General features: G+C 41.9%; 1 protein-coding gene across 1 annotated transcript in view; it reads right to left on the bottom strand.

Annotated features, from left to right (window-relative positions):
- Positions 1-301: 301 nt before the first annotated feature.
- LOC129183007 (voltage-dependent L-type calcium channel subunit beta-3-like) overlaps positions 302-25,626 on the bottom strand; it is a 30,114-nt gene continuing 4,789 nt past the window's right edge. The window contains exons 3-14 of the mRNA XM_054779763.1: positions 14,271-14,390; positions 11,803-11,925; positions 11,594-11,709; positions 11,262-11,341; positions 10,023-10,042; positions 9,819-9,896; positions 9,682-9,740; positions 9,493-9,593; positions 9,252-9,403; positions 9,078-9,173; positions 6,130-6,300; positions 302-2,442 (exon numbers count right to left, since the gene is read on the bottom strand). Coding sequence (XP_054635738.1) covers positions 2,056-2,442; positions 6,130-6,300; positions 9,078-9,173; positions 9,252-9,403; positions 9,493-9,593; positions 9,682-9,740; positions 9,819-9,896; positions 10,023-10,042; positions 11,262-11,341; positions 11,594-11,709; positions 11,803-11,925; positions 14,271-14,390 — 1,503 coding nt within the window. The 3' untranslated portion in view covers positions 302-2,055. The remainder of the gene's footprint in view (positions 2,443-6,129; positions 6,301-9,077; positions 9,174-9,251; positions 9,404-9,492; positions 9,594-9,681; positions 9,741-9,818; positions 9,897-10,022; positions 10,043-11,261; positions 11,342-11,593; positions 11,710-11,802; positions 11,926-14,270; positions 14,391-25,626) is intronic.

Raw genomic sequence — 25,626 nt, 5'->3', positions numbered from 1 at the left:
CACTCAAATTAAATCCAAAAAGTATTAAATTATAACCCGATTTAATGAATGTCATAATTATTTAATAAATACTGCAATTGCCTGCCGACTAGTCCAGGGTGTACCCCGCCTCTCGCCCAAAGTCAGCTGGGATAGGCACCAGCATGCCCTCACGAGGATTAAGGCATAGAAAATGAATGAATGTTTACCAAATATAATTCAATACTACGGTATGATATATCAAAGTAGTTAAATACATGGTTAAATATATTTTTTAAAATAACATTTAAATTCATCACGTAAGCACAAAAATGGAGCCAAACCATTAAAAGTACGTAAAATGTCATGTTTATTTTGTTGAAGTCATTTAGCCGTGTAAATCTATTTTTCCAAATAGAAAGCATCCTTTACAGCATCAGGCAGGAAATGTCTCACTTTGCACACCTTGTAGTAAAGAGCGGGCAGAGGCGTGTTGTGTCACGCTAGCACGCTCTCTGGTGGATACAGGGTTAGATTTAGTGCAGTTATTGCATTACAAAGCGACCATCTCCAAAAACAAAACAAAACATTAGTGCAATATTTTTTTTTCTACTCACACTAAGAAGGAAGTCCAGATGGTGTAAGGCGTTTTCATTTTTCAACGTTAGGCTTAGTATTGCATACAGAATAACACATAGGAACTAAATGATAACTTTGTAAAAATTGTGCTTCATAAATTGGAAATCAACTCCCAACTGCTTCATCAGTTGTTTAATAATTGGTCCACTTGGAAAAAACATACTCTGGCAAAATAGAATGAAAATAGTTAAATTGTAGAACGAAGACATGCAGGAGGACATCATTCATCCCGTCTGATCTGGGGAGCATTTTCAGTGAGTTTCAAAGTGCGTCAAAGAGTGTCCAGCTCCATTTTTAACTGCTGGTAGTGAGTAAGAGTGCTGTTAGTTGTAAAGTGGTGAAATAGAGCGCCCCGACGACGACTATCACTGCAAGACAACGGGCAGAACCAGAAACAACGCATTACAAAAATACTCAACGGTAAAAAGAACCAGAATGCATGCAGAACTTGCATAGTATATATTTTTTCGGTTTTTTTCTCGCTCAATCATGCTGATTTTTTGTTTGCTCTTCAAAATATACATTAGATACATGTGCGGCATGGAAGCAGTAACCCAGTAACTCCTAAAGCCAGCCGGTATCGACCCTGTGTGAGGCTGATGGCGTAGAAACACAATGAGGTCATGTCATTTGGTGGTTGCTACAGCTGCGAGTCCTTCGCCACACGTTTGCCACATGGGACACCTGAGGGTCGGCCGTGTACAAAAAACAAACAAACAATACTGCAGTACACAAATTGGGTGCAATGATCGGTCGAAACAGATGGAGGTGCTACAATCAAAGAATGTGCTACAAATGGGGTGACACCCAAAGGCATGCAAGCTTACATTCTCTGAGGCCGCCACCAAGCAGCGTGTGCTTCATGTGTGGGGACGGGTAAACGAGATACGACCACACCAGCGTTCCCTTTTTTTTTTTGCGTGTTTACATTCTCTGTGCCCGTCGTTAGCTTCTTAGAGGTGTTAGCGCGTGATTGTGCAACAGCAGAAAGAGGACGATGTGCCGCGTGATGCTCACACTTCTCTGCGAATGCCGTTGACCGTGAAGAAAACGTGTGGGTGGCGGCATCTCAACAAACAGCACAAATTGCAGTAGAAACAACCAAACAAATCAAGAACAATAACTCATAGACTAGGTGCCGATTCAATATTTACATTATCAGCAAATGCATTCGTATCTCCCATCAACAGTAAACATTCCTACATTAGTTTATCTGAAAAGATCATTCACTTCCTCTTGCGGCATCAATGTGCAAATAGTCTTAAAATAATGTCACACATGCAACAAGTAAAGTTACCTAAAGATGTTTTTTTTCTTAAGGCCGGTATATATGGAGACATCCTACAATAGAGAGGCAAAGCAGTGCAAGTTTGCCTGAAAGACGTTCCACCGCAGAGTAGCGTAGCCCTGTTGACGGTCACAATCCTCGTGATGCTCTAAAAATAGACCTGGACCTCCTCAGTAGGTGTCTCGAGGCCAAGGGCGGCTGCGCTGGCGGTTGTTCCTCAGGTTGTGACCTTGCTGGGCTTCACTCTGCAGCAGCCTGTCCTGTGACTCGTGGCTATTGGCGTTGTGGGCGCCCGCGTGCCCCTGGTGGGCGGGGTACGTGCCCCTGTACGTGCGGCCATGGCACGGAGAGCTGTACTCATCCTCCTCCTCTTCCTCCTCTTCTTCGCCCCCCCGGTGACACGGGCTCCCTCTCTGGCCGTGAGACAGGGAGTCGCTGGCCTCGTCTGATGGCATGAGACTGTCCTGCTCCAAGGGGGAGAGGGCCTCCTCACCTGCCTCCTCCTCCTCTTCAGCCTCCAAGCCCACTGCCTCACTAGGCTGCGCTTGGTTCTTGTTCTGCAGGATGAAAAGCAGCGTGACTCGCATGGCACGGGGAGAACAAGCCAAGGTGGCCTCTCACTCCTCTCACTCCCTGCTTGTGATGGCTATTCTGTCACGCCAATGCTTTCTTGGCAAACAGATGCAAAGAATGAAGTGTGACAAAAGAACGCAAACACCCATTTGAAGAAGGACGAGAAGCACAAATATGTAAAGCATGCCTTTTCAATCCAGCATTGTGCATTACGTGTCTGTGACGGTATCTCTAGTTTCTGTTTAGTACCCACAAAGCCATTCCAAATCATGACCTGCTTACCTTTCTGCATCTGACTACATTCCCTTCATCACATATGGGGGAAATTACCAGAATTTCCGGTGTATAAACCTCTACTTTTTTCTCAAAACTTCGAACCCTTCGGGTTATACAGAGTCAGTGCCAATCACGAGCTATAAGAGAAGTCACGACAACCCATCAGAAATCGCAGGAGACCATTACTCAATATAACCGGTTGACTTATGGTGTCATCTTAGAAAGAATGCTACAATCATCACACAGCAACTTAACACTCAAAAGGTAAGAAATGTACAAGTTTGAATAAAAAACAACAACTATTTTAAAGGTTTCCTATCATGCATTTCTTCCCGGCAAAGCATTTCATTGGACATGGCTGCCGGGGCGCTGCGATGATTCACTCAGATGCCTCTGCCCACCAGAGGGAGCCTCCCTCTGGTGAGGTGTTTGGGGCATGCCGAGCCGGGAGAAGGCCCTGGGGCAGACCTAGGACAAGATGGAGGGATTATGTCTCAAAGCTGACCTGGGAACGCCTTGGTGTCCTCCCGGTGGAGCTGGAGGAGGTGGTCGGAGACCGGCAAGTCTGGGCTTCCCTACTGAGACTGCTGCCCCCGCGACCCGGACCCGGATAAGCGGAGGAAAATGGAATGGAATGGCCACAATATTTTGGACCGTCACAAAAATGTATTTTCCAGGAAAAATGGACTGCTATGAATTCAATGCATCTATCATGTTTCAGGTCGAAAACGGAGCCCAGACAGCAAACAATGTGGCTAAATAAACACTCAAAGTGTTCAAATTTACAGTTTGTTGGTTTGACTAAGGTACGTCCCTTTCAATGAGGTGTTTGCATAGTTTTGTCTGTGTGTACACACGTTGTTACACCAGTCAGCGGAACACATGAAGGGAGGATGGGGGACTGTATGGCATCAAGTGTTAGTGTACACATTCTGTGTTGTGTGTTTTTTTCAATTACTACATCATGTAACGGGAGTACACACATTCCTGGAAGAGTCATGTGCCACTGTGTGGGCCGGCATGCTTGGAAATGAACAGACAGGAAGGAGCAATGAGGAGATTCTGCCAAATGACGCTTCACACCAAAATTTGGTCATTTTAGGCTCGACGTGTCAGTCTTTCCGGTGAAATCAAAGCTCTTGTGTTGATTCACCTGAGACTGTCAACTCAAGGACGGGCGGAAGGATGCGGTGCACGGATAAAACACTGTGTCGTCCCCGTGTTGGGCTCAGGTGTTAGCAGGTGTGTGTTGAATAAACCCTACTACTCACCCCGGTTGGTAAAGCCATCATTCAATTAATTCCTGTATTTCACAAAATGTTAAGCATGGATGAGCAGGAGGACACACAAGCGGAGACAATTAAATCAAAAACACAAGAGTGAGAACTGGGAGACAGACTATGTTTACATGCACACAATATTCCGGTTTAGGTTCATATTCTCTTGAAGACAAGCCGTGTTTGCATCCGCAAGCAATAAGAATATTCATGTTTATATGGCCATCAGTATGTTCCAAATATTGTTGGTAATACCCGTGTCCATCCATCCATCCGCTTATCCAGAGTCCGGGTCACGGGGGCTACTTCATCCAGCTCTTTCTGGCGGATTCTGAGGCTGACCCAGGCCAGTTGAGAGACATAGTCTCTCCAATGTGTCCTGCGTCTTCACCGAGGTCTCCTACCGGTTGGACGCACCCTGAACGACTATCAGTGTCCGACGCCAGGCCCAAACAAATCCCACAATTATTTGTGGTCTGAGCAGTGAGCGTGAAACACATTCCAGTCGGGTGCATTTTCCGATTTCTATGTTCACATGACTTAATGAGCTGGTAAGGTTGCCAACTTCTGTAAAGATAATTAAAGGACACCTTGTTGGCGGGGCTAACCAACCCGCTTGTGTTGGGGGGGTGGAGGGGTGTCTTTAATTGTGTGGAACAAATGTACAATTTGACACGGACATGAATTTAATATGACGCCTGTTTCAGAGTAATACTGATACATGCGAAATGAACATATAGTTTTGTTAAAAGTAACAAAATTAACAGAATAAAAAAACGATTTCAATATCTTTCTTGTAGAAATGTGTCCTGCTTAAACAGGACAATATAGAGTATAAACTGAGTGTGTAGGTGTATCCAACTTACATCCCTAGTAGAGCTATGTGACTGCCAACATTTACACTGTACTTTAAAAAAGCACATCTCCACCCAAACAGTGTGCTCTTTTGTCATTAATTGCAGGCATCATGTCTGAGCTAAAAAAGAGCTTTAGCAAATATTCTTTGGTGAGGTACTTACAGTAAAGCCAGAGCGGAGTGAGCAAGAGCAGAGAACAAGGTTGTTAAGTGACATTTTAAAAAAGCAAGTTAGCACGTACCTACGCCTGTCACGATAACTAAGAAATTTTGCTGGAAGGTAGTGCCCAACAAATTATTGTCGATAATCGATATTATTGACAGTGTTTTTTGAAGCCATTTTAAATGACTTATATAGCACAATAATGCAAGTACATCGTATCAAAAGCAATAAAATGGAACCCTCTTGTCATTCAGCCTGTGCGGTAAAGAGAGAGGAGAGAGAGAAAAACAAAAACGCATGCACAATTTATCGAGGTGAGCAAAATGACCGACTTTTTTTTTTCATCGCTCGATTAATTGATTTATCAATTATCGTGACAGGCCTACACGTATCATGAACACGACAGCCACTTGTAGCCTCCTTGTGGGAAAAAAAAGATCTCCGAACGAACCACATTGCTAGTTTTAAAGAAAAAATGTCACTATGGTAAAAAAAAAAAAAAGGTTTTAAATAGTCACATTTGGAGTCCGTGGACCAGAGGCTAGGCGGATAACTATAGCTAGCTAGCAAGCAGAGTGACAAAATGAGAAATGAGAGCCAGGCAAAATGTGTAAACAAAGATGGTCCAAAAGTCGATCAAATGCGATAGAAACGTGAGCAATCACACACGCTGGCATCGATAGGATTAGACTGTGACAAGCTGTTGTCAACTGACTCCATATTTTACAGACTATTTTTCATTCTCACGGTAATGAGGGACAAAGTGCGTCTCTTGTCAACGGGCGTACTTTTATCTGTTCGCGCATGCTCATGCGCACATCTCATATTTTAGTCGCAAAATGCGACCATTTAGTCGCAATCTGGAGCGCTGTCATATTGGGGTCCATACAGGTCATTGTTAGAGGTCTGAATCGGGATTTCTAATCACCAGAAAATGATCTTGATTTGAAATTGACAAACAGAAAGCTTTGTTTACATGGTCTCAAAAGTTTTCAGAATATTTACTCTACAGGAATATTCAGTGCATATAAACGGAATGAGTGACAACATATGGCATGTTCTCCAAAAAGGACTGTTCAGAAGAATGACTGCTGCTCACCTGGAGGCTGGAGATGGCAGAGGGCGGGGTCATCAGAGTCTGCTCTAAAAGGGGATTAAGAGGGGTGGTCCCTGGGAGGTGAGTGGCCCGCCAGTAGACTTCCATGTATTCAGCCAAATGCTCACAAGCATCCTCCAGCTGGTTTTCATCCAAAATGACATCAAACAAATCCTACGAGTAAAAGCACATATTTAAACAGAAAACACACAGTCTCAACATGAATGATGGCCTTTTATTTACACATTTCCAGCTGTAGACGAATATGTATTAGTGATTTGACTACATTTCCTCAAGTTACAATGGAGAAAAATTAAGGATTAATCAAAACAATTGTTAGCTTATATATACTGCATATTATATATCAGGGGTCACCAACGTTTTTTCTTGCGAGAGCTACTTTTAGAAAATGAAAATGGCCACGAGCTACTCATTTTTGTAGAAATGATTTTCATACCTTATTTCAACCCAAACAGATCAAATATGCTTGTTTTACCAAAACATTCATAAAATGCTGGTATCCACAACTCACATTTTATGTTTCAGAATACTTTTCTTTCTAGTGTTCTCACATTATTAACTGAAAACCTGAATGAAAAGCAGGCCTGCGGGCACCTCATGTGGTCGTGGGGGGCTACCTGGTGCCCCCTGGCACCACGTTGGTGACCCCTGTTATATATCATTGCATCAAATCGCGAATTGAATGAGGAGGCTGGGCTGTCATTGTTTACATCCATATGAATGCTAAAAATCACCCAGTATGATTATCTTATCTACATTAACCACTAGACATGATAGAAACTCAGAGAAATCTGCTAAAAAGTCCAAGTAGGGGTCAGGGTGGCGGTACACAATGACAAGTAGTGGGTGCTTTCGCTCCCTCCGGGCTGGGTGTGAACTAAGATAAAGACTCTCCTGTTTTCTCACTTGACCTACCATCTATTCCTCTACTGTGTTTTATCTATCTTAACCCAACCGGCCGAGACAGATGGTTGCCCCACAGAGTCTGGGTTCTGTTCAAGATTTATTTCCCCAGAGGAAGTTTTTCCTCGTCTTCGTCGCCAAGAGCTTGCTCATGTGGGGTTCAGTTGGTTTCTCTTGTCATTTACGAGGAGCGTGATAGACCTACCTCATGTGTAAAGTGCCTTGAGACAACTTTTCTTTGTGATTTGGAGCTGTATATATAAAATGTAATTGAATATTGAATCGTTTTAGGCAAAACAAGATATTCACAGACGTAAAACAGTGATCGACATTTTCCCTTCTTTTCTGATATGTTGCAGACCTGTTTGAGGTTGGTTCATATTAATTTGGGACCGATTACTCCATTATTGGAAACAACTAGATTTAGATTCATTCTTTTTCTTTTCCTTTCCCTTTCGGCTTTTCCCTTCAGGGGTCGCCACAGCGAATCAAGTGCCTCCATCTAATCCTGTCTTCTGCATCCTCTTCTCTCACACCAACTACCTTCATGTCCTCTTTCAATACATCCATAAACCTCCTCTTTGGTCTTCCTCTAGGCCTCCTGCCTGGAAGTTCAAAACTCAGCATCCTTCTACCTATATATTCCCTATCTCTCCTCTGGACATGTCCAAACCATCTCAGTCTGGCCTCTCTGACTTTATCTCCAAAACCTCTAACATGTGCTGTCCCTCTGATGTACTCATTCCTGATCCTATCCTTCCTGGTCACTCCCAGAGAGAACCTCAGCATCTTCATCTCTGCTACCTCCAGCTCTGTCTCCTGTCTTTTCCTCACTGACACTGTCTCTAGACCAAACAACATCGCTGGTCTCACCACAGTTTTGTACACCTTTCCTTTCATTTTAGCTGAAACTCTTCAGTTCACTAGATTCAGATTCATTGACTATGAAAATAATCGTCAGTTGCAGCCCTACACAACACAATAGCGATGCAATGTTGTAATGCCAATAAGGAACACAAAGCTGCCAGATGCTGATTTCTCATGATACTTCAAATGCAGCTACTGGCATCTTTAGGAGTCGATAAAAACACCAGGAGGTTGCCTACAGCCACAGCAGTTAATGCCAATGTTTTCTGACTCGGCACCAATTCCAGATAGGGGTAGAGATAGGTTATTTGGTTTTATTTGTTGGTCTTGCCAACCACACCCTTGTGAGCCAATCAGTTCCTTACCTGCCTTTGTGCTCTACCAAATGTGGAATAGCAGCTGTTAATTCACTTTCGAGACTGTTGATTGTCATTCAACTTGTTTTTATAGTTTCTATGTATTTATGTCTAACTAGTTGTAACAAGGCTGCACGGTGGTCTAGAGGGTAGCATGTCGGCCAACACAGTAACAGTCTGGAGATCGGGAACACCTGGGTTCGATTCTCCCTTGGGCATTTCTGTGTGGTGTTTGCATGTTTTCTCCGGGTAGTCCGGTTTCCTCCCACATCCAAAAATTGTCCATAGGTATGAATGTGAGTGTGAATGGTTGTTTGTCTATATGTGCCCTGCAATTGGCTGGCGACCAGTAACCTGCCTGTCGCCCGAAGTCAGCTGGGATAGGCTCCAGCATGCCCCCGCGAACCTAAAGAGGAGAAGCGGTATGGATGGATGGATAGTTGTAACAGCGCAACAGCTCCTTACCTGCCATTGTGCCCTACAAGCCGTGGCTTATTGTTACCGTGCGCTGTTGTGTTGTCGATTTTCTTGTCATTCCCTGTGCGTTATTCCTGCTGTTCTCTTAAGTCAATAAAATAATTACTTAATTCCTGCTTGCCTTGTTCTGCCTCGAATATTTATCTTCCCCCGCCAGAACTATACATCAATTCCAACCGGTCATTTTGACTAGTAATGGATGAATGATTTATTTTACATTTTGTGAAAATATGCTTAAAGATGTTTATTAAGGCAATAAGCTGTGATTTACCTGGCGCATGTAACTGGTATGACTGTGGTATTTTTAAAATTTGAGACAATACTCACAGGGGGGCACTGAGAGAGTTTGTCTGCAGCCATCATCTGAACATTCAGGTGCTTGCTCTGAGACTTCCCCCTGGACTTGATCAGCCTCTGGAGCACCTGAGAGAAGCCCAAAGATTAGAGGTTATTAGAGGACGACAATAAAGAGGCAGAAAGGTGAGTTATCATAGCTTGTACCTTAGGTGAGGAGACTTTAACATAGACAATGATGGGCGCGAGGGAGGTTTTGGCTAGCTGAGCGGGATGGTTGATGGTGTCCGCGTCCAGAATCACCAGCTGCAGGGTTTTGGCGAGCTCAAATATCCTTTCGATCTCGCTTTGAACCTCCGCTGCACAGACCAGACACATTTTCAGTATTTTGCATGTTCAGTCCCTTTATTTCTGTGAAGCACCTGCTGATTTTTTCTGAAACCTTTACCCAAACTGGAGCGAGTGTTGGACCTCTCCATTATTGGCCTTTTATTGAGGACTGATCTCTTGGCTAGGGACAGGTCGGCAGTGACGCGGGTGATTGAGATCCTGCAAAGTTAGCAAAAACACGCAATCAAATATCTGGCCCAGATTTTACTCAACAAGAGAGAAGTGCTACTATCCAATGTTCACTGACCTTCCCTCAAATCTGTGTTTCAGGAAGTCAAAAAGGGCTTTCTGCATCATATCTGTCACCTGCGTGGAAGGAAAGGAGGGACCTAACTTTTATCCAAACTGACACAATGTAATGAAGTAAAATTTGGCGAGGCCAACCTCATAGCCCTTTAGTGATGGTCCCACAAGGACCACTGGTCTCATGGAGGGCACCACGTCGTATGGTGGGACGTGTTCCTGTTAAACCATAGGGAAAAAAAGTGATGAAGACCACCAGAGAGGGGTGAGGAAAAATGATGAGACAAGGGAATGCAGAAAAAGACAATGACTGAAAATGAAAACAAGAATAATTTGTGAACCTACCTGTTTTTGCTTCTGTTTAGCTTTTAAAAATGAAAAGGGAATTAAGTGATGAATATAATATTAAAAAACACAGTCTCTCACACCAGGGGTCCCCAACCACTGGGCCGCAGCCCCTTACCAGTGCATAGGCTTTCAGGCGCAATGATAAAAATAGTACACTTAAAAAAAATAAAATTGTAAATAACTACACTGAATTTGATGTAAACGCATATCCATTTTTTAAAATTTGGGCCAATATTAGGCCGCTCCTCCGTGAATCACCACCTTATTGTGGAGGAGAGATTTGAGTGTCCGAGTGATCCTAGGAGCTTTGTTGGCCGGAGCTATTTTCCCCTCGTAGGGTCTCCCAAGGCAAACCGGTCCTAGGTGACGGGCCAGACAAAGAGTGATTCAGAAGACCCTATGGGAAATAAAATGACAGGCCACACCTGGCACACCAAGCCCTCACCCTGGAACCAGGTCCGGGGGAGGGGCTGGCAGACGGTGAACAAGAGCATCCCTACGCCTTCGGGCCGGGGAAAGGGTCCTGATCGTCATTTGTGCGTACGCGCCAAACGGCAGCTCAGAATACCCCCTGCCTTCTTGGAGTGTATCAGAGGGGTGCTGGAGAGCACCCCTGCTGATGACTCCGTAGTTCTGCTGGGACACTCTAACGCCCATGTGGGCAACGACAGTGGGACCTGGAAGGGTGTGATTGGGAGGAACAACCACAGCCTGAACATACAACCTGAACATACCTCAGTTTGTGCGTGTGCTAAGTTTTGCCCACGCTGCACTGATAGACTACTTTGTATTGTATTGTATTGTATTGTTACAGTTTTTTTCACCTCATATTTGGTCCCAAATGCTGATACCATGTGGGAATACATAATGGTAAGGTTTGACGACGTTATTGAGTGGTAATGTGCATATTTGTTCGGTGTCCAGCCTCAAGTTAATTCATGTTATCACATTGACTGTTGTTACCACACACATCAAACAGCGATGTTATGATCTTCACCCTGAAAAACTTCTACTGGTGGATGGCGTGTCTGTATTCATTTTGTGCTTTTAATTTGATGTTGTCCCTGTCTTAGTTTTTTTACACAATACATAATAATATTAGTAAGATCAATTAGACTTCAATAATGTACACTGACCCCTTCCCCATTCACCGAAGGTCTGTAGAAACACGAGTTGGTCTGTGGGTCCAAAAGGTTGCGGACCATTGCCTCACACATATGCATGAGTAGTACTTACATTCCCCTGCAGATGGCGGTGTGGTCCTCCAGCTCCCAGTCACCATGTCTCCTAAACTGGAGGAGTTGCCCCCTGATTTCCTGCAGAGTCAAAGCACAATATTATCATTATATAACGACAGAAATTACAAAACTACTTCTGCACATTCATTCCCAATGCACCTAGTAGCCTGGTTTATCATACAGCGTGTTACATTCCATCATGATTTTTTTAAACTGAGCAATATACCATTTATTATGCAATATGTTTATAGCTTTATTATTTAACTCCATTATATTTATTTGATTACTGCACTATTTCCCCTGTGCTCCAATACACAAACAATATTGTACCTCTGTTTCTGCTCCTGTTTGAGTCTCATTGCCTCTAGTCTTAGTGGGCTAGGGATGAAGGCGATGTCTGCTCCCTCTTTGACCAGCCGACCAATCCACCAGTCATTATTGTACTTCTGTTAAATGTACAACATTTCCAGCGTTCACAAATGCGTTCTGTTTAAAGGAGGCAAAGGAGGAGGTTGCTTAAAAGAGGAGCTTTCACTCACTTCTTTGATGTGCAGGAAGTCTTTGGCATCAAAGTTGACCGCAGCTCCTTGGACAGGACAGTCCTCATCCAGCGCTCCACAGTAACTCACATTCGTCTTTACTGCAAACGCTACAGGTTTGGACTGGCAAAAAATTAACATAAGCTGAGTATAGTACAGACAAATTTGACTTGTCTTTGACGGACCTGACCATGGCATTGAGGATTAAATATGCACTTTAATATTACAGCGGGCCTTTGGAACTTGAACACAATCACTTCGAGGACCATGACCTTCAATTAGTTCCTCTTTCAAATACACTTTCCCCTTCAGAAATAGTGAATAAATTATCATGTGTCAAACTTCATAAAGCTTGAAAAACTCTCAGCATGACTAATGTTAATAAATTAGTAATACTCTAAAACAAAACAATGTGGCGATATACACAAGAAAGACAAAAGAAAAGTAAAAAAATATATAAACTGTAATCATTTCTCCTAAAAATTTAGGTTAAATTATTGAGTGTTCACTCTGCCTGTCATGATAACAAATTTTGCTGGTTGATAATAACAAATGATTGTTGATAATCGATAATATCTGCAACATTTTTTCAGACCATTTTTTCATTAATAAATGTCATGAGAGGTGTAATTCACATTTGAACCACTAGATGGTCAAGTATAGTGTACCTTGTGTGAGACACATTAGCTTGACACAGAAGTTGCCTGTATCATACAGACAACTTCTGGGCCCATTTTTTCATTATTTATATGCCATAAAATGCCTGTCACAATAACACATTTTGCTGGTCGATAATTGCTGTTATTGACATTTTTTGAGACAAATTTTTCATTATTTACTTTAAATGGCATAATAATGCGAATACATCCTATCAAATGCAATAAACTTTAATTTCTCAAGAGTATTTAACATTATAATAGTAGTATTGAAGTGGCAGAGCACGAGGCAGGATTGGAACCGCTGCTGTACGTGAACCTTGCAATCCTGCCTGCACTCGGCATTCCCAGCGTCACTCATTCGGGACGTGTGAATGTTTTTTTTCATTGGAGTTCAACAGCTGCCGCCGAGTTTGTGTCCAAGCAGAAGCTGTAGTAATTCTACATTTGATCAAAGTTACTGAAGATTTGTCAGATCAAAACACGATGGCTGCATACGACTTCTATCAAAATGAGATAGTAAAGTCTAATTTGATCCTACTTCCTTGTATGGCAGTCTAAGTATCATGACAATTGTAGCTCTTTTAGCGAAAACGTAAAGCTAATCTACTGCAATCTGCCATCTATTTTACATGTGTCTTTAGAAAACTACACGTTAAGAGTAATGATTAGTAGTAGCAGTAACAACCACTGTCACTATTTTAGCTTTCAGAATTTTTAGTTTTCATTTCACTTTATGGAAAAACGTTCAAAAGTGAAAAGCATCATGCTTAGGTCATGCATGCAAATTTATAAAATATTACAAAATGAATCACTTGAAACAATGATCTTGGTAGCAGCAATGTGGAAACAGTGCATGATTGTAGAAGCCTGCGTGTGTGATTGGGAGAGAGAGGAAGAAATTCAATTCAGTCTTGTTTTGTTGCAGGGAAGTATGCTAGGATGAAGGCTGAAAAAATTCAGGGAGCGATTATATAAGTTTTTATTTAACTTTACAAGAGTTGCTTCTGAGCTTGTTAACTCCCTGTATGTTTGTTGTGTTTGAACTTAAAACAAAGATAAGTTACTAGCTATAAATGTTACTTTATTTACTGTGGAAACATTTCAGGGAGCTATTTATTTATGTTTTTATTCAACTTCTAAGAGATGCTTCTGAGTCTAGGAACTCCATGCTCTTCTGAAGCTATTTTTCCTAATTGTTTGGTTAGATAAACATGCTTTAGGCAGTTAAACGGAGTTAAGTGTTTGTATTATGTAACATTTTTACGCCAATTTTTACAGCAAATGAATATCAACTCAAAATATTGGTTATCGGCCATAATGGTTAATGACTAGTTTAAAAACAACGAGAGAAGCTTGCCAGCAAACTGCACATTTTGGTGGTCAGTTACTCTCAAATACAGTTTGTGTTTGTCAGGTGTCTTCCACTAGCAGCCTACCTGTATCACAGTCACTAATGTTATGTAGGCCTTTATCGCAACCATATTTGGTACTTAACTTAAACCACATGCATCACTATAAGGCAATAGAACCATGTGACTTTTCCTAATCAATCAGAAAGACAATGAATGATGAATGAATGAATGAGTCAATAATGAATAATGAATGTTACTATGAAATGTAATGAGGAAAATTATATCATACTGGTATTTCATTTTTATCATTTTTTATAAGAATTACTGTATTTTGGGCGTGAAAACGTCACACAGATCCATCCATCCATCTTCTATGCCTCTTATCCTCACTAGTGTCGCAGGTATGCTGGAGCCTATCCCATCTGACTTCGGGCGAGAGAATCACTGGATGACTTACCTTAGCCCTGTCGAGCTGAAGTTGTGCCTGGCGCTCGGCTTCACGCCGATACGCCTCGCGGTCCTCCTCTGCTGACAGGTCGGAATCCGACGGTCTACTGGTGTAGGAATCAGCCGACCCCTGGTGAGAGAATTGGTGGGAACGGAAGAATCTTTATGTAGCCATTTCCTTACTTGCAATGCAGCTTCTGCAATAACACCAGATCCAGCGTGTGCTGTGTTTTGCGCTGCTATGTTAGTTTGCAGGGGTCGGTGCACCGCAACACGTTCATGTGTGAATCTACAACACAATGTGCCGCTCTCCCACACCCGCCATCCTCTGGTATAGACCAAATATAGCACAAAGGAGGAAAATGCTTCCTCTTCTCTTCTGCTTGGCCCCATTCCATCCCATCATCCCCCACAGTGCAGCACATATACATCCTTCATTCCCCTGTTTATTCTCCTCATTAGCAAAATATATGCAGACCATCATTTTTCACTGGTAGCGGTTTAAGGACACATCCCAGTTTGGCTGCTGCACTGTACTGAAAACAAACCCATAGACTTACTACTCGGGCCACTGACGGCTTTCTCCATGGCTGTAATAAAATACATGTTTTTAAAAGAAAAAAAAGACAACAAGTGCTCTAGATGTACTTCACAGCTGTGTGTGTATTTGTGTAAGCTCTCTATGTTACAAATATATTATATATTTCTATATATATTACTTATATATGTAAGTCCTGAATCTGTCAAAGGAAAGGCCACTGCAGAAAAATAATGAATATAAAAAAAGAAAGACAGAAAAGCAACAAGAAACTACATTAACCTCTCATGAGCTCTGATGGAATATACTATTGGTAATCATTGTCTGTGATCATGTTAGTAATGGTAAATAAAGTGTACGCTAAAAGAAAAAAACCTTGACCCTATCTGAGACCTGCTCTTCTACCATACCACATGTAAATAAGACACTATAACAGTTTCAATTTAAACGACCCTCTACAGCTCATTTCAGGGGCTTGTAAAATGATATTGGAGCCCAGCGGGGCACTATTTCTAACCTAGGACCGTAGAGTTAACAACAGGACTGCCAACTCGGCATCCGCTTCCGTATTATGCCCTGCGCACAATCCAGAAACACTGCATTGTAAACATCTCCTCTGAACACTCCTCAGCCATTAATTTCTGTAATAGATTTGTCATTTTTCAAGTTCCCCAAACACAAAGACAGGTGTGTGTCATAAAAATGTTGTAGATTTATAACCCTGATTGCTGTAAATAAACAGGACATTGGAGAAGGATAGCAAGTGTATATTGTGGGGGACTCCCCCACAATATAGCTTTAAGCCAATTTGTTTCATTCTTCCTGGTACATTAAACTGTTCAAATCGAGCTATCGTTTCCAAGACTTATTTGGAGGCATTAAAGATAACGAACCAAAAGTGACAAAACTTTCAGTGGTAATAAATACTTCTATACTGAACAAAGCAAAATACGTTCTGGACCAAAAATCACTCCATACTCTCTATTGTTCTCTGGTGTTACCACATCTAACTTATTATCTGGAGATATGGGGCCATGTCTCCTGTGTCATCGCTAGCTTGCTAGCTTGTAAATGAATCTTCGGTTCATCTGCAGCAATATGTTTGAAAAAGGATATAAAAACGCTACGGTACAGCGGAATGGCGCCTAGACGAAAAGTCACGGTCATGGAAGAGAAATATGCATGAGTGACTTAATAATTTCTTTGTGAGAAATGTGAGAAAATGTTATTGCCTGACTGAGTGTATAAAGTGTATGGTGAGGGCCTTAAAACATAAATAATAATTGTAAAAAAATTAAGTTGGCTTAAAGTTCTCCCATAATGCATTGTGTCTGAGCAACGCATTCATTGGTGCCTGCGTGGCGCTACAATGACGTCAGCCTCTCACTGGGCTCTAGGCTCCTTTGATGGACAGAGGCAGCATTGCAGTGCCATACATCCATCCATCATTCAATATCTTTCTTGTCCTCCAATGAAATGCTTTCCTCAGATAAAATGCATTGTGGGAATTTTTATTTATTTATTTTCATATTGGTTCATGTTTGTATATTTATTAGGTATACCTTTTGAGTGTAAATTTAGTGTTCTTTGTAAGATGACACCGTGAGTCAGACTGTTATATTGAATAATGACCTTCTGCAATTTCCAATGGGTCGACGAGCTCTTCGTGAGCTTTTTATCAAATAAAGAGCTGCCTGCTCCTACTTATGCGTGCCACAATATGCGGTTTTATGACGTGGACACGTGTGGCTGTATGTACAAATCTGTTTTTTCCTCTAAATTTAGAGGGTGCGGCTTATACACCAGTGTGGCTTATACACTGGAATTTGTGGTACTTAAGTCTGGAAAAAGTTGCAAATGTAGGATAGGGTCTCTTTAAGAAAAAGATGCACAGACAAGAAAAAACTAAAAATTAGTCGTGCTCTGCAAATTTGAATGCCATCAACTAATTTCACTGAGTATATCTCTGTACAGCACCACGTAACATTGAAGAGACTCAGCCAGCTATCACCTCTCTTCCTAGTGTGTGTTTGTCTATGTTAGATAACAAGATTTGATTTCTGGCTCTTGTAAGCTCCGCAAAGCAACACTGCACCAGCGCCAGAGCAGCACTGGGAGAATAAAAGGAGGGTGAGGTGGATAGATAGAAGTCTGGTTGGGGGGGGGGGCCTTTGGACCAAATATATTGAGAAGAGAAGGATGTTTACGGGCTCAAAGAGTGAGAATGACTGACGGATGGCTGGAAAGACAAGAGGTTTCAACAATTTATTCATCAGGATAAAGCAAGGCCATCTCAAGGGGAAGGGCAGATTAGAATGGAATAAAATTCTATGAAGGAATGTCTTGAGAGTGGGCTGTCTATCATCATCGCCCAGCCAAGAAAGGCAGAGACACACACACACACACACACACACACCCCCCCCACACACACACACAGCAAAGAGTTGCAGACCTGCTGCGTGACAAAGACTGAATCTGCCTGTGTCTTCTTTGGGAACGCTCTCAGTCAAACATGAGCATAAACAAGGTGGTTGGCGCAGGGGAAAGGTGTCAGGGGGCTGTTTATGGTGTTGCTAGCTGCCTAGGATGGCTGGGGGGGCCTTTTATTATTGATGTTCAGAGGTGAGCGTACGGCCCTCTGCCACATACATGTACAATACGTCCTCACAACCCATTATATGCTGTACGTAACAGTGAAGCAGAAAGAGTCGGGCTGACTGATAAACATCAACTAATAAAGCCATCAAAAAGCTGAAGTCCGTCTACAGTCAAAGGACACAACCGTGAGGCATCTCTGTTTTCCCTGACTGGCATTGCAATACGTTATATGTATTGATTTGCACCCTTTGTTAATCATTGATTGATTGTTGACTGATGAATGTGGAAGTTGAAATATTTACAAGGTTTTGTCTTCCAGCAATGTAAGCCCAGTGTATGACTATAGCACCAACCGGCCTTTTGGTCCAACACATGAACTGCTTAAATAGGTTGCCATAAAAAAGAAACGTTAAAAAATGTAGTGTAGAGCAGGGGTTCCCACCCACCGGGCCACGGCCCGCTACCGGTCTGTGGGCGACGCCGAACCGGCCGTGGCGCAATTATAATAAAAGAAACACTTAAAACAAAATGTAAAGAAATATATCAAATTTTATGCAAATGCATAACAGTTTTGGAAATATGAGCCATTGTTTTTTTCGAAATCTCACAGTTTTTGCATATTTATGTTGTTTTGATGTTGATTTTGAGTGGTGACCCAACCCACTTTATTCGACAGCCCTTGAACGCACCATAGTTGTGTTTTCCATTTTTTCTTCCACCTCATATTTAGTTCCAAATGGTGATACTATGTGAAGATGCATAAAGGTAACTTAGCAAAAAGAAGTATATTATATAAGTATATATACTGTACAAGTGTACAATGAGTATACTTATTTTACACTAAAACTGAGGTTTACTTTGTATAAACTATATTTTACTTTGTTTACTTTGTATAAACTATATTTTGCATACTTAAAAATAGTACAGTGAAGTATACTTGGCTTATACTGAAAAATATAAACAAAAGTCTAAGACTAAGTACATTAATACTAAGACATTCTTACACTTTAGTATACTTTTTACGTCTTTCTGAAACAAAGTAATAGTACTTATTATACCTTGCTCCAAGTGCATAATAACGTCATGTTATTGACCTGTGCTTAACATTTAATTTATGTATCATTTTTTGTTTAATAGGTCTCTGTTTTTGAAATGTTTGTTTCCAACATTCTGTCTTGTGATTTTGTAAATGCATCACACTCTTGTATAACTTTAGTATTGTAGTATACTTTAGTACGTATAACAACAAGATTATTATTTTCGCACATATTGACCACAATTAGTTTGAAAACAATTTAAAATATCATAAAAATGTTTCACTGCGCTTTATTTTGAAAAACATGCACCGGAATCGCTTGTCTGCCGTGTTGGCCCTTGTTTATGTCGCGGCACTAGTGTCTTATGTTGATGTTCACTGTGTACCTTATCATCGTGCAAATAAAAAATAGTCCATAAAATATGTAGTCAATTGGTGACAGTTAGTCACATGCGAAGCCTACCTATGCCAGCGTGTGATAACGCTCACGTCGTCTTTTACCAATTTGCACTGCCTCTCTGGCGGTAGCTAGCTAGATCACGGGCGAGCTAGAAGCGGGCTATCGCATTCATGCTAGCTTACTTTTTAAAGTGTCACTTTAAGGAGCTTGCTCTCTTGCTATTTTGTTACTTTGCAGTTGTGCAATGTTCTCGGTTCATGTTCTGCTGGTTGTTAAAAAACATTCGATAAATAAGTTAATAAATAAATAATGTCATTTTTAAAAAAGTGTTATTTGTCATTTAAAAAAATGTTGCAGCAGTGGCAGTCCCATGCAGCCCACCACCACAGCTTCAGAAAGTCCGAGGGGATACCCTGTTTTTATAAACTTAAAATGCTCCAATTTAGTACGAAAAAGTATTAAATTATTATACTTTCTAGTACAGAAACAGTGCATTGTCTGTAGTATACCTAATAGAATGAACTTTAAGTATACTACTTTTTGCTAAGGAAAAGTTTGATGATGTTATTGAGTGCTAATGTGCATATTTGTTCATTGCCCAACCCCAATTCATGCTGTAGCATCAGCCATGACATAATGATTAAAATAATCTATTTAAAATGGCACACTGACTCAACTCATAGACATATGATGACAATTTCCACTCTTTTGTGAGCTTCAAATTAACACCCACTCACTGGAGCTCTCCAGTGATGATCCCAAGCCTGGACACATGAGAGAGATGTGTCAAGAAAAATTTTGCTTTTTCTACTGTAAATTACAATGCCAAGAAGGCCTGATCCTGCTGGACTCCACGACTAACACCTACCGGTGCTTTCTGGAATTCAGACATTCACGGTAAAAACAGAGAAAGGCAAACACAAAATGCTTCTGTGAAATCTTGTCAGATAATGTGCCAAGGCTGCGAGCTCCTGTTAAGACCAGATGGTTTCAGTCGCGAGAAGAAGATTGTGTACAAAAACAGAATATATTATTCAGGAGGCTGAAACAGCTCCCCTCTGCCCCCAATAGCAAAAAATGCAAACGTCAGAGATTTGAGAATCCAGTCACCAAATATCTACGGAAAAAAGCATTCCATTAGCTGCATGCTCGTAATTCAATGTCAAAAAATGACACATGTGTATAGCTCTCTTGTACACCATGCCATAAATCACAGTGCGGTCACATCAATATCAAAGTCAAGATATGTCAATTGATCAATCTGAGAAGGAGGGGAGGGTGGAGCGGTACTAAGAAAGTAAAGCAGGTGAAGAGAGCAACAAGACTCATTGGTGGAGAGAGGCTACAAGAAGAAAAGACAAAAATAGTGGTCACGCTACATCGAGGAGGCTGACGACGCTGTGTGTAAGGAGTCATTTTTACTAAAGCGGTGAAACTACTGCTTCCTCCTCCCTTTACACTACATGCAGACTAAACTGAGCCTCATCCCCACTTACATGATCCAAAACAAACACCCACGACCCCCTTCCGCTCATCCCAACAACAAACACTGCTTATGCATGTCTTGTTCAGAAACATCACACGGAAAGACATTCAAGTCCCACCAACATTCAGTCCTACATATGGCAGCATGCTGCTGCAGAAATGAGTCATACACCACTGCTCCTCCGTGGACACCCCACCCCACCACAGCCAAGAAACTATCTGCTCTGTTTGGGGAAATAGACTCCCTCTGCATGAAACACGTTTTGTCTGATCACCTATGAGTGGCATCGCACTGTTGTGTGCAGGAAAGAAGGTAATGACCAGGAGGTGCTGGTGTGAGCAATGAACCCACACATCACATCGCCCAAGGCCTTCAAAAGGAGCATCATGAATATTTTACGCCATTGCAATATTTTCAAGGGATCTGGAGGTTGTCATTAAGGCCCCTGTTTCAGGATAACTAATGTTCCCTCCTGAAGAAGGTGTCTGCTCAGCCTTTTTTCTCTCCCTTTTCATGCAGCTGCCCCACTTCCTTGTGCAAATGCGTCTTGCCACAGAACATAAGCATTGTCACATAAGGTACAGTACAGTGGGCTGTGTCACATATTACAGCAACAAAGCCAGTATTAGCATGTGATTATTAGTGGCTGACCGATTATCGGCCCTTCCGAATTTTGACGTATATCGGTATCGGCCCTTATTTAAATCCGACAGACCGATATCAAGAAATCAATTTAAAACTGGGTTATTTCGGCTCAGATGCAGCCACGCCTCTCTCTCTTTCCTGCCGGCTGCGACTTCTGTCTCCAGCATTGCTCCACCCACGGCGCCATTTGATTGGTTAAGCAAGTCACAGCATGTGTTAGTGGCAGAGCCAATCTGAAGCGGAAGCTGTCCTCACACACACGCATGGCTGAGAGGGAAGTTTGAGAGAGGTAAACGCAGAAAACTCTCTCAAAATTGTAATAAACATCCCAGTGCTCTACATCTCACAACTATTACTAACGTTACAGTGAGAAGCAGAATAACATAAGAGCCGAGTAAACATGAGCGGCAGCTCTGCTAGCTCGTAGTACCTCCCGATATGTCTGTGAATTACTTGAAAGAAGGCTGCTGATAATGTCGACAGTCAAACAGTCCGTGATAGTAAACGCATGTGTGTGATTGAGAGAGAGTGCGTTAAAAAACTCAATTCACTTGTTTTATTGGAGGGAAGCACGTCAAGGTGGAGGCTGGTTAGCGTACCATAACACTAGTTCGCCGGTCTGGCTCTAAAGGCTAAGCAGACTATATATTAGCAATGGGGAGAATGTATGTAATGTGTAGAATAGTGTGTGATTGCGCAGCCTCACTGTGTTGAGTCCTGAATCTGGGCACCCGCAGGCGACCACTACCTGAGCTTCTCAGAACTTGAGATGGTTTATGTGGATCTAACATGTCAGAGATGTACTTTGGCGTAAGACCATGAAAAGACTTGTACACAAGCAGAGCTGTTTTAAAGTCTATTCTCTGAGCAACAGGAAGCCAGTGCAGAGACCTGAGTACTGGACTAACATGGTCATATTTCCTGGTTCCAGCAGTAGCATTCTGGATGTACTGCAGCTGTTTTACTGCTCGTTTAACTGGACGGGACGTTGCAAGGAGTGAGAGGCAAGCTTCAATAATGAGACCACTATGCTGCATATGCTGTTATCACTGTCCATTCCCTAGAAGTATCCATCCGTTTTCTATGCCGCTTATCCTAATTAGAGTCACGGGGTTAGGCAGAAGCCTATTCCAGCTGAGAGGTGACAATGAACCTAACATGCATGTTTTTGGAATGTCGGGGGAAACCAGAGTACCCGAAGAAAACCCACGCACAGGGAGAACATGCAAACTCCACACAGAGATTCAAACCCAGGTCTTCCCGATCTCCTGACTGTGTGGCCATCATGCTAACCACTCAGCCACCGTGCGGCCCTTCATAGAAGTAGATCCTTTCATATGTTGAAGAATGCCACCTTTATACTTCATGATGCTCACCAAGTTTTGCAACCAATGCTGATTTCTCCACTAAGTGTCTTGCAATGTCTAATTTCAATTTCACTCTCACTTTTATGCGTTGCCACCAGACGAGTCTGCCTGACTGCCTTGGGAGTCATAATGCAGATGATGTTACTGCATGTTCTGCTGGAGCTGCTCTGCTGCCGCCTGTCTCCTCTGTGCTGCAGTGCAAAGCCGGTTCTTTTGGGGTGGAGACACCTGCACACACCTGGGAGCAATTCTAATCAGGCCATTCTTAAGCCATACTTGCACACTCACTTGCTGTCAGATTGTTGCAATGTCTACGCTCGCTTGCTGCTCAACCTTCTCCTCGTGTTGTGCTACCCCGTGCGTATCCTGCTCATTTTATTGTGAGTACTTAATAGTCCTGCTTGGCTTTTGCAACAGCTTCCTTAGTTATATTTTGTACTGTGTGGATTTGCTCTGTGTTTGTGTTGGACTTTCTTTTTCTATTTTTGTATTTTTTCCACTCCTTTTGAGTGCGCTTTTTTTTATTATTAAATATTGTTTCGTCTCTGCTTCGGGGTCCAACCACTGGCTGTACACCTACTGTAACAGAACAATCTGGCCAAACATGGACCCTACAGAGGCAGAATACTTTACTCGGCGTTATCACACCAGGGCCAATTTAGAGTCCAGTTTTGTCGAAGACAATAAGAGAGACGAGAAGAAGAGCGTGAGAAGAACTCCTGCCTCGCCACCCAAGGACCCAGCAAAGGATTCAGCCACAGCAACCGCAGCTGCTCCTCCAGAATCCAGACCTCCTTCAGATGCAGCAGCTCCTCCCTCACCTTCACCACAGGCCTGGGACCCACCTGCTGCATCTACACCCTCCGGAGAAGCTTCACTACTGTTCTTGTCTCCATCATCACCCATGAGATTTCCTGACCATCTTGAAAAGCTTGGTGAAATTGAGGATTAAAATGGTTCCCCTCACTCCTGACATGGCAAGATCAAGGATTCTATCCTCAAAAAAGAAACAGGCCCCTCTCCCACCTCAGCTTATTCCATCAACCAAAGCTCCCCCTGCTCGGCCTCCACCATCGGCACCCGTAACTGTTATTCCCAACAACGTAAATGCTGTTGTCTAAGACACTAAAGGCCTCTGTGTTGCTAAACCTCATATCAACCAGAGGCCCAGGGAGGGAGTGTTGTCGCCTAAAACAATACTACTACTACTATTATCAATCCACATCGATTTGTTGAGACAGAAAGACTGTCTGATCAAAGCAATCTAATCCACATCCCTTACAAGAACACGGCGCCCAGTTCAACTCTACCTAATCTTAAACATGCTGTACTCAATGTCAGATCTTTAAGTAACAAATCATTTTTAATTAATATTTTTTGTTGTTTTTACGACCCTGATTTTATGTTTTTTACTGAGACACGGCTCGACAAAAACACAGCTAATGCAGTCCTGATTGAGTCTTGTCCTCCTCATTTCAACTTTGTATCTGAAACACGACAAAACCAGAGGGGTGGGGGTGTTTGTGCCTTATTCAGGGACAATATACTCACCCAAAAATTGTCATTTGGGCTCTTTTCTTCTTTGGAGTATGTGTCATTTAAAATGGCGTTAAAACTGACTTCCATACTTTATATTACCATTTCCAAACCACCACATATTTGTTTTATTGACGATTTTAATGAATTACTTTCAATTGTGTAAAGAGTAAGTATCCACTTCCTCTGACCTCCGCGTTCTCTTGTTCTCTGTTAGTGTTTGCTTGCTAGCTGTCAAGGCATGAAGCCGTCATGTGACCCTATGCTGAAAATGCAATTCACGGAGGTAATGGTGAAGCACTGTAATGACCGAGTATTCTTTACTTGCCGCTCAAGCATGGTAGGAGGCTACCATTCAGCACTACATATCTCTGAGTGACTTTTCAGCTCTGGTTCAGCTGAAAAGAAAATACAGAAATTGACTGGATATATTGTATAACTTCAGACTTTGAGACTTTGTCCGGAGCAAAAAAACACCCCCAGGTCTCCCATTATTCATCCAAATTCAGGTGTATACCCATGTTACAGATAAAGTTCAAGTCAGGGCTGCTTAATTTTCTTCAAAGCACAATGTTTTTTAGTATTTACCTCCTGATAAGGTGATCAGAAGAAAAGATCAGAAGATCATTTTGTATACTTAAAACTACTGTACAGTGGAACCCTGGTTAGTGTCATTAATCAGTTCCAGAAGGTCTGACTCTAACCAGAATGTACTCTAACCAAATAATTTAGCTCCGAAGAAATCATGTAAATCCAATTAATTCCTTCCAGAAAGCCGACTGTCGGGACGAAGGCTCTGCTGCACCTCCACACTAGGACTGTGGCATTCGGCTCAGAAACCATCGCTTTTGTGCCATCATTCATGTTAGTGTTTGCTTGCTAACTTGCTGCTAGCACTCCACACACTAGTAGCCCCGCATCCACGTACTGCGACAAAGAGCAGGGCTGTACAGTACGAGCATTCACTCCCATATGAACCTAGAAATAGACTGTGCAAGTAGAAAAAATTAAAAGTGAGCACACGTGCGAGTAAGGATTTCAACCCGTTCATAAAATAACTCCATACAAAGTCCACTTACTGTAATGGTAATTAATGGATAAGTGGAATGGTCAATTGGAATGGTAATGAATGATGCCATGTGTGGTCCTACTCACGCCTGCAGGTTATTTTGTTATATTGTTATTGTTTAATTATATAAATACTGAATAATATATAATAGTAATGTTGCTTGTTAAGCCTCAGTAACACTGTAAGGAAGAAAAAATATTCTATATTTTTTATTTTTGAATTATTTTATTAATTACAATTATTACTATTTATTATTATTTTGAGGAGAAGCAGTATAGAAAATGTTTATATAAACATATAAATTCATTGTGTTCAGTAAATAACATTCACCCATTTTATCAAAGGTTTATAAATTCAATATATTTATAAAAGTAAGGTATTAGTATTATTAGTAATGGAAAATACTACCTGACATGGTTGTCACAGATTGTGTTGATATCAACACCGTTCTTCTTGTGCAGTGTGATAAGTGGTCATTAGTAATGTAATTGCATGTGATGTGATGTCAGTCATGGTATGTGACTGTATGTGTAGCTTAGTACATGTGTGTACGGCATGTAATATGCCAGGGAATGTATGATACATTCATATTTGTGGACCGCAGTCCCAGGGAGATGTAGGTCTTGTGATAGCACTGTGCTTATATGTATGAGTGCACATGTGTGTACGTTGTTTGAGTGTCAATAATAAA

Source organism: Dunckerocampus dactyliophorus, chromosome 1 (assembly GCF_027744805.1).
Source record: "Dunckerocampus dactyliophorus isolate RoL2022-P2 chromosome 1, RoL_Ddac_1.1, whole genome shotgun sequence".
NCBI lineage: Eukaryota > Metazoa > Chordata > Actinopteri > Syngnathiformes > Syngnathidae > Dunckerocampus > Dunckerocampus dactyliophorus.
This window is presented reverse-complemented; position numbering and strand designations above follow the sequence as displayed.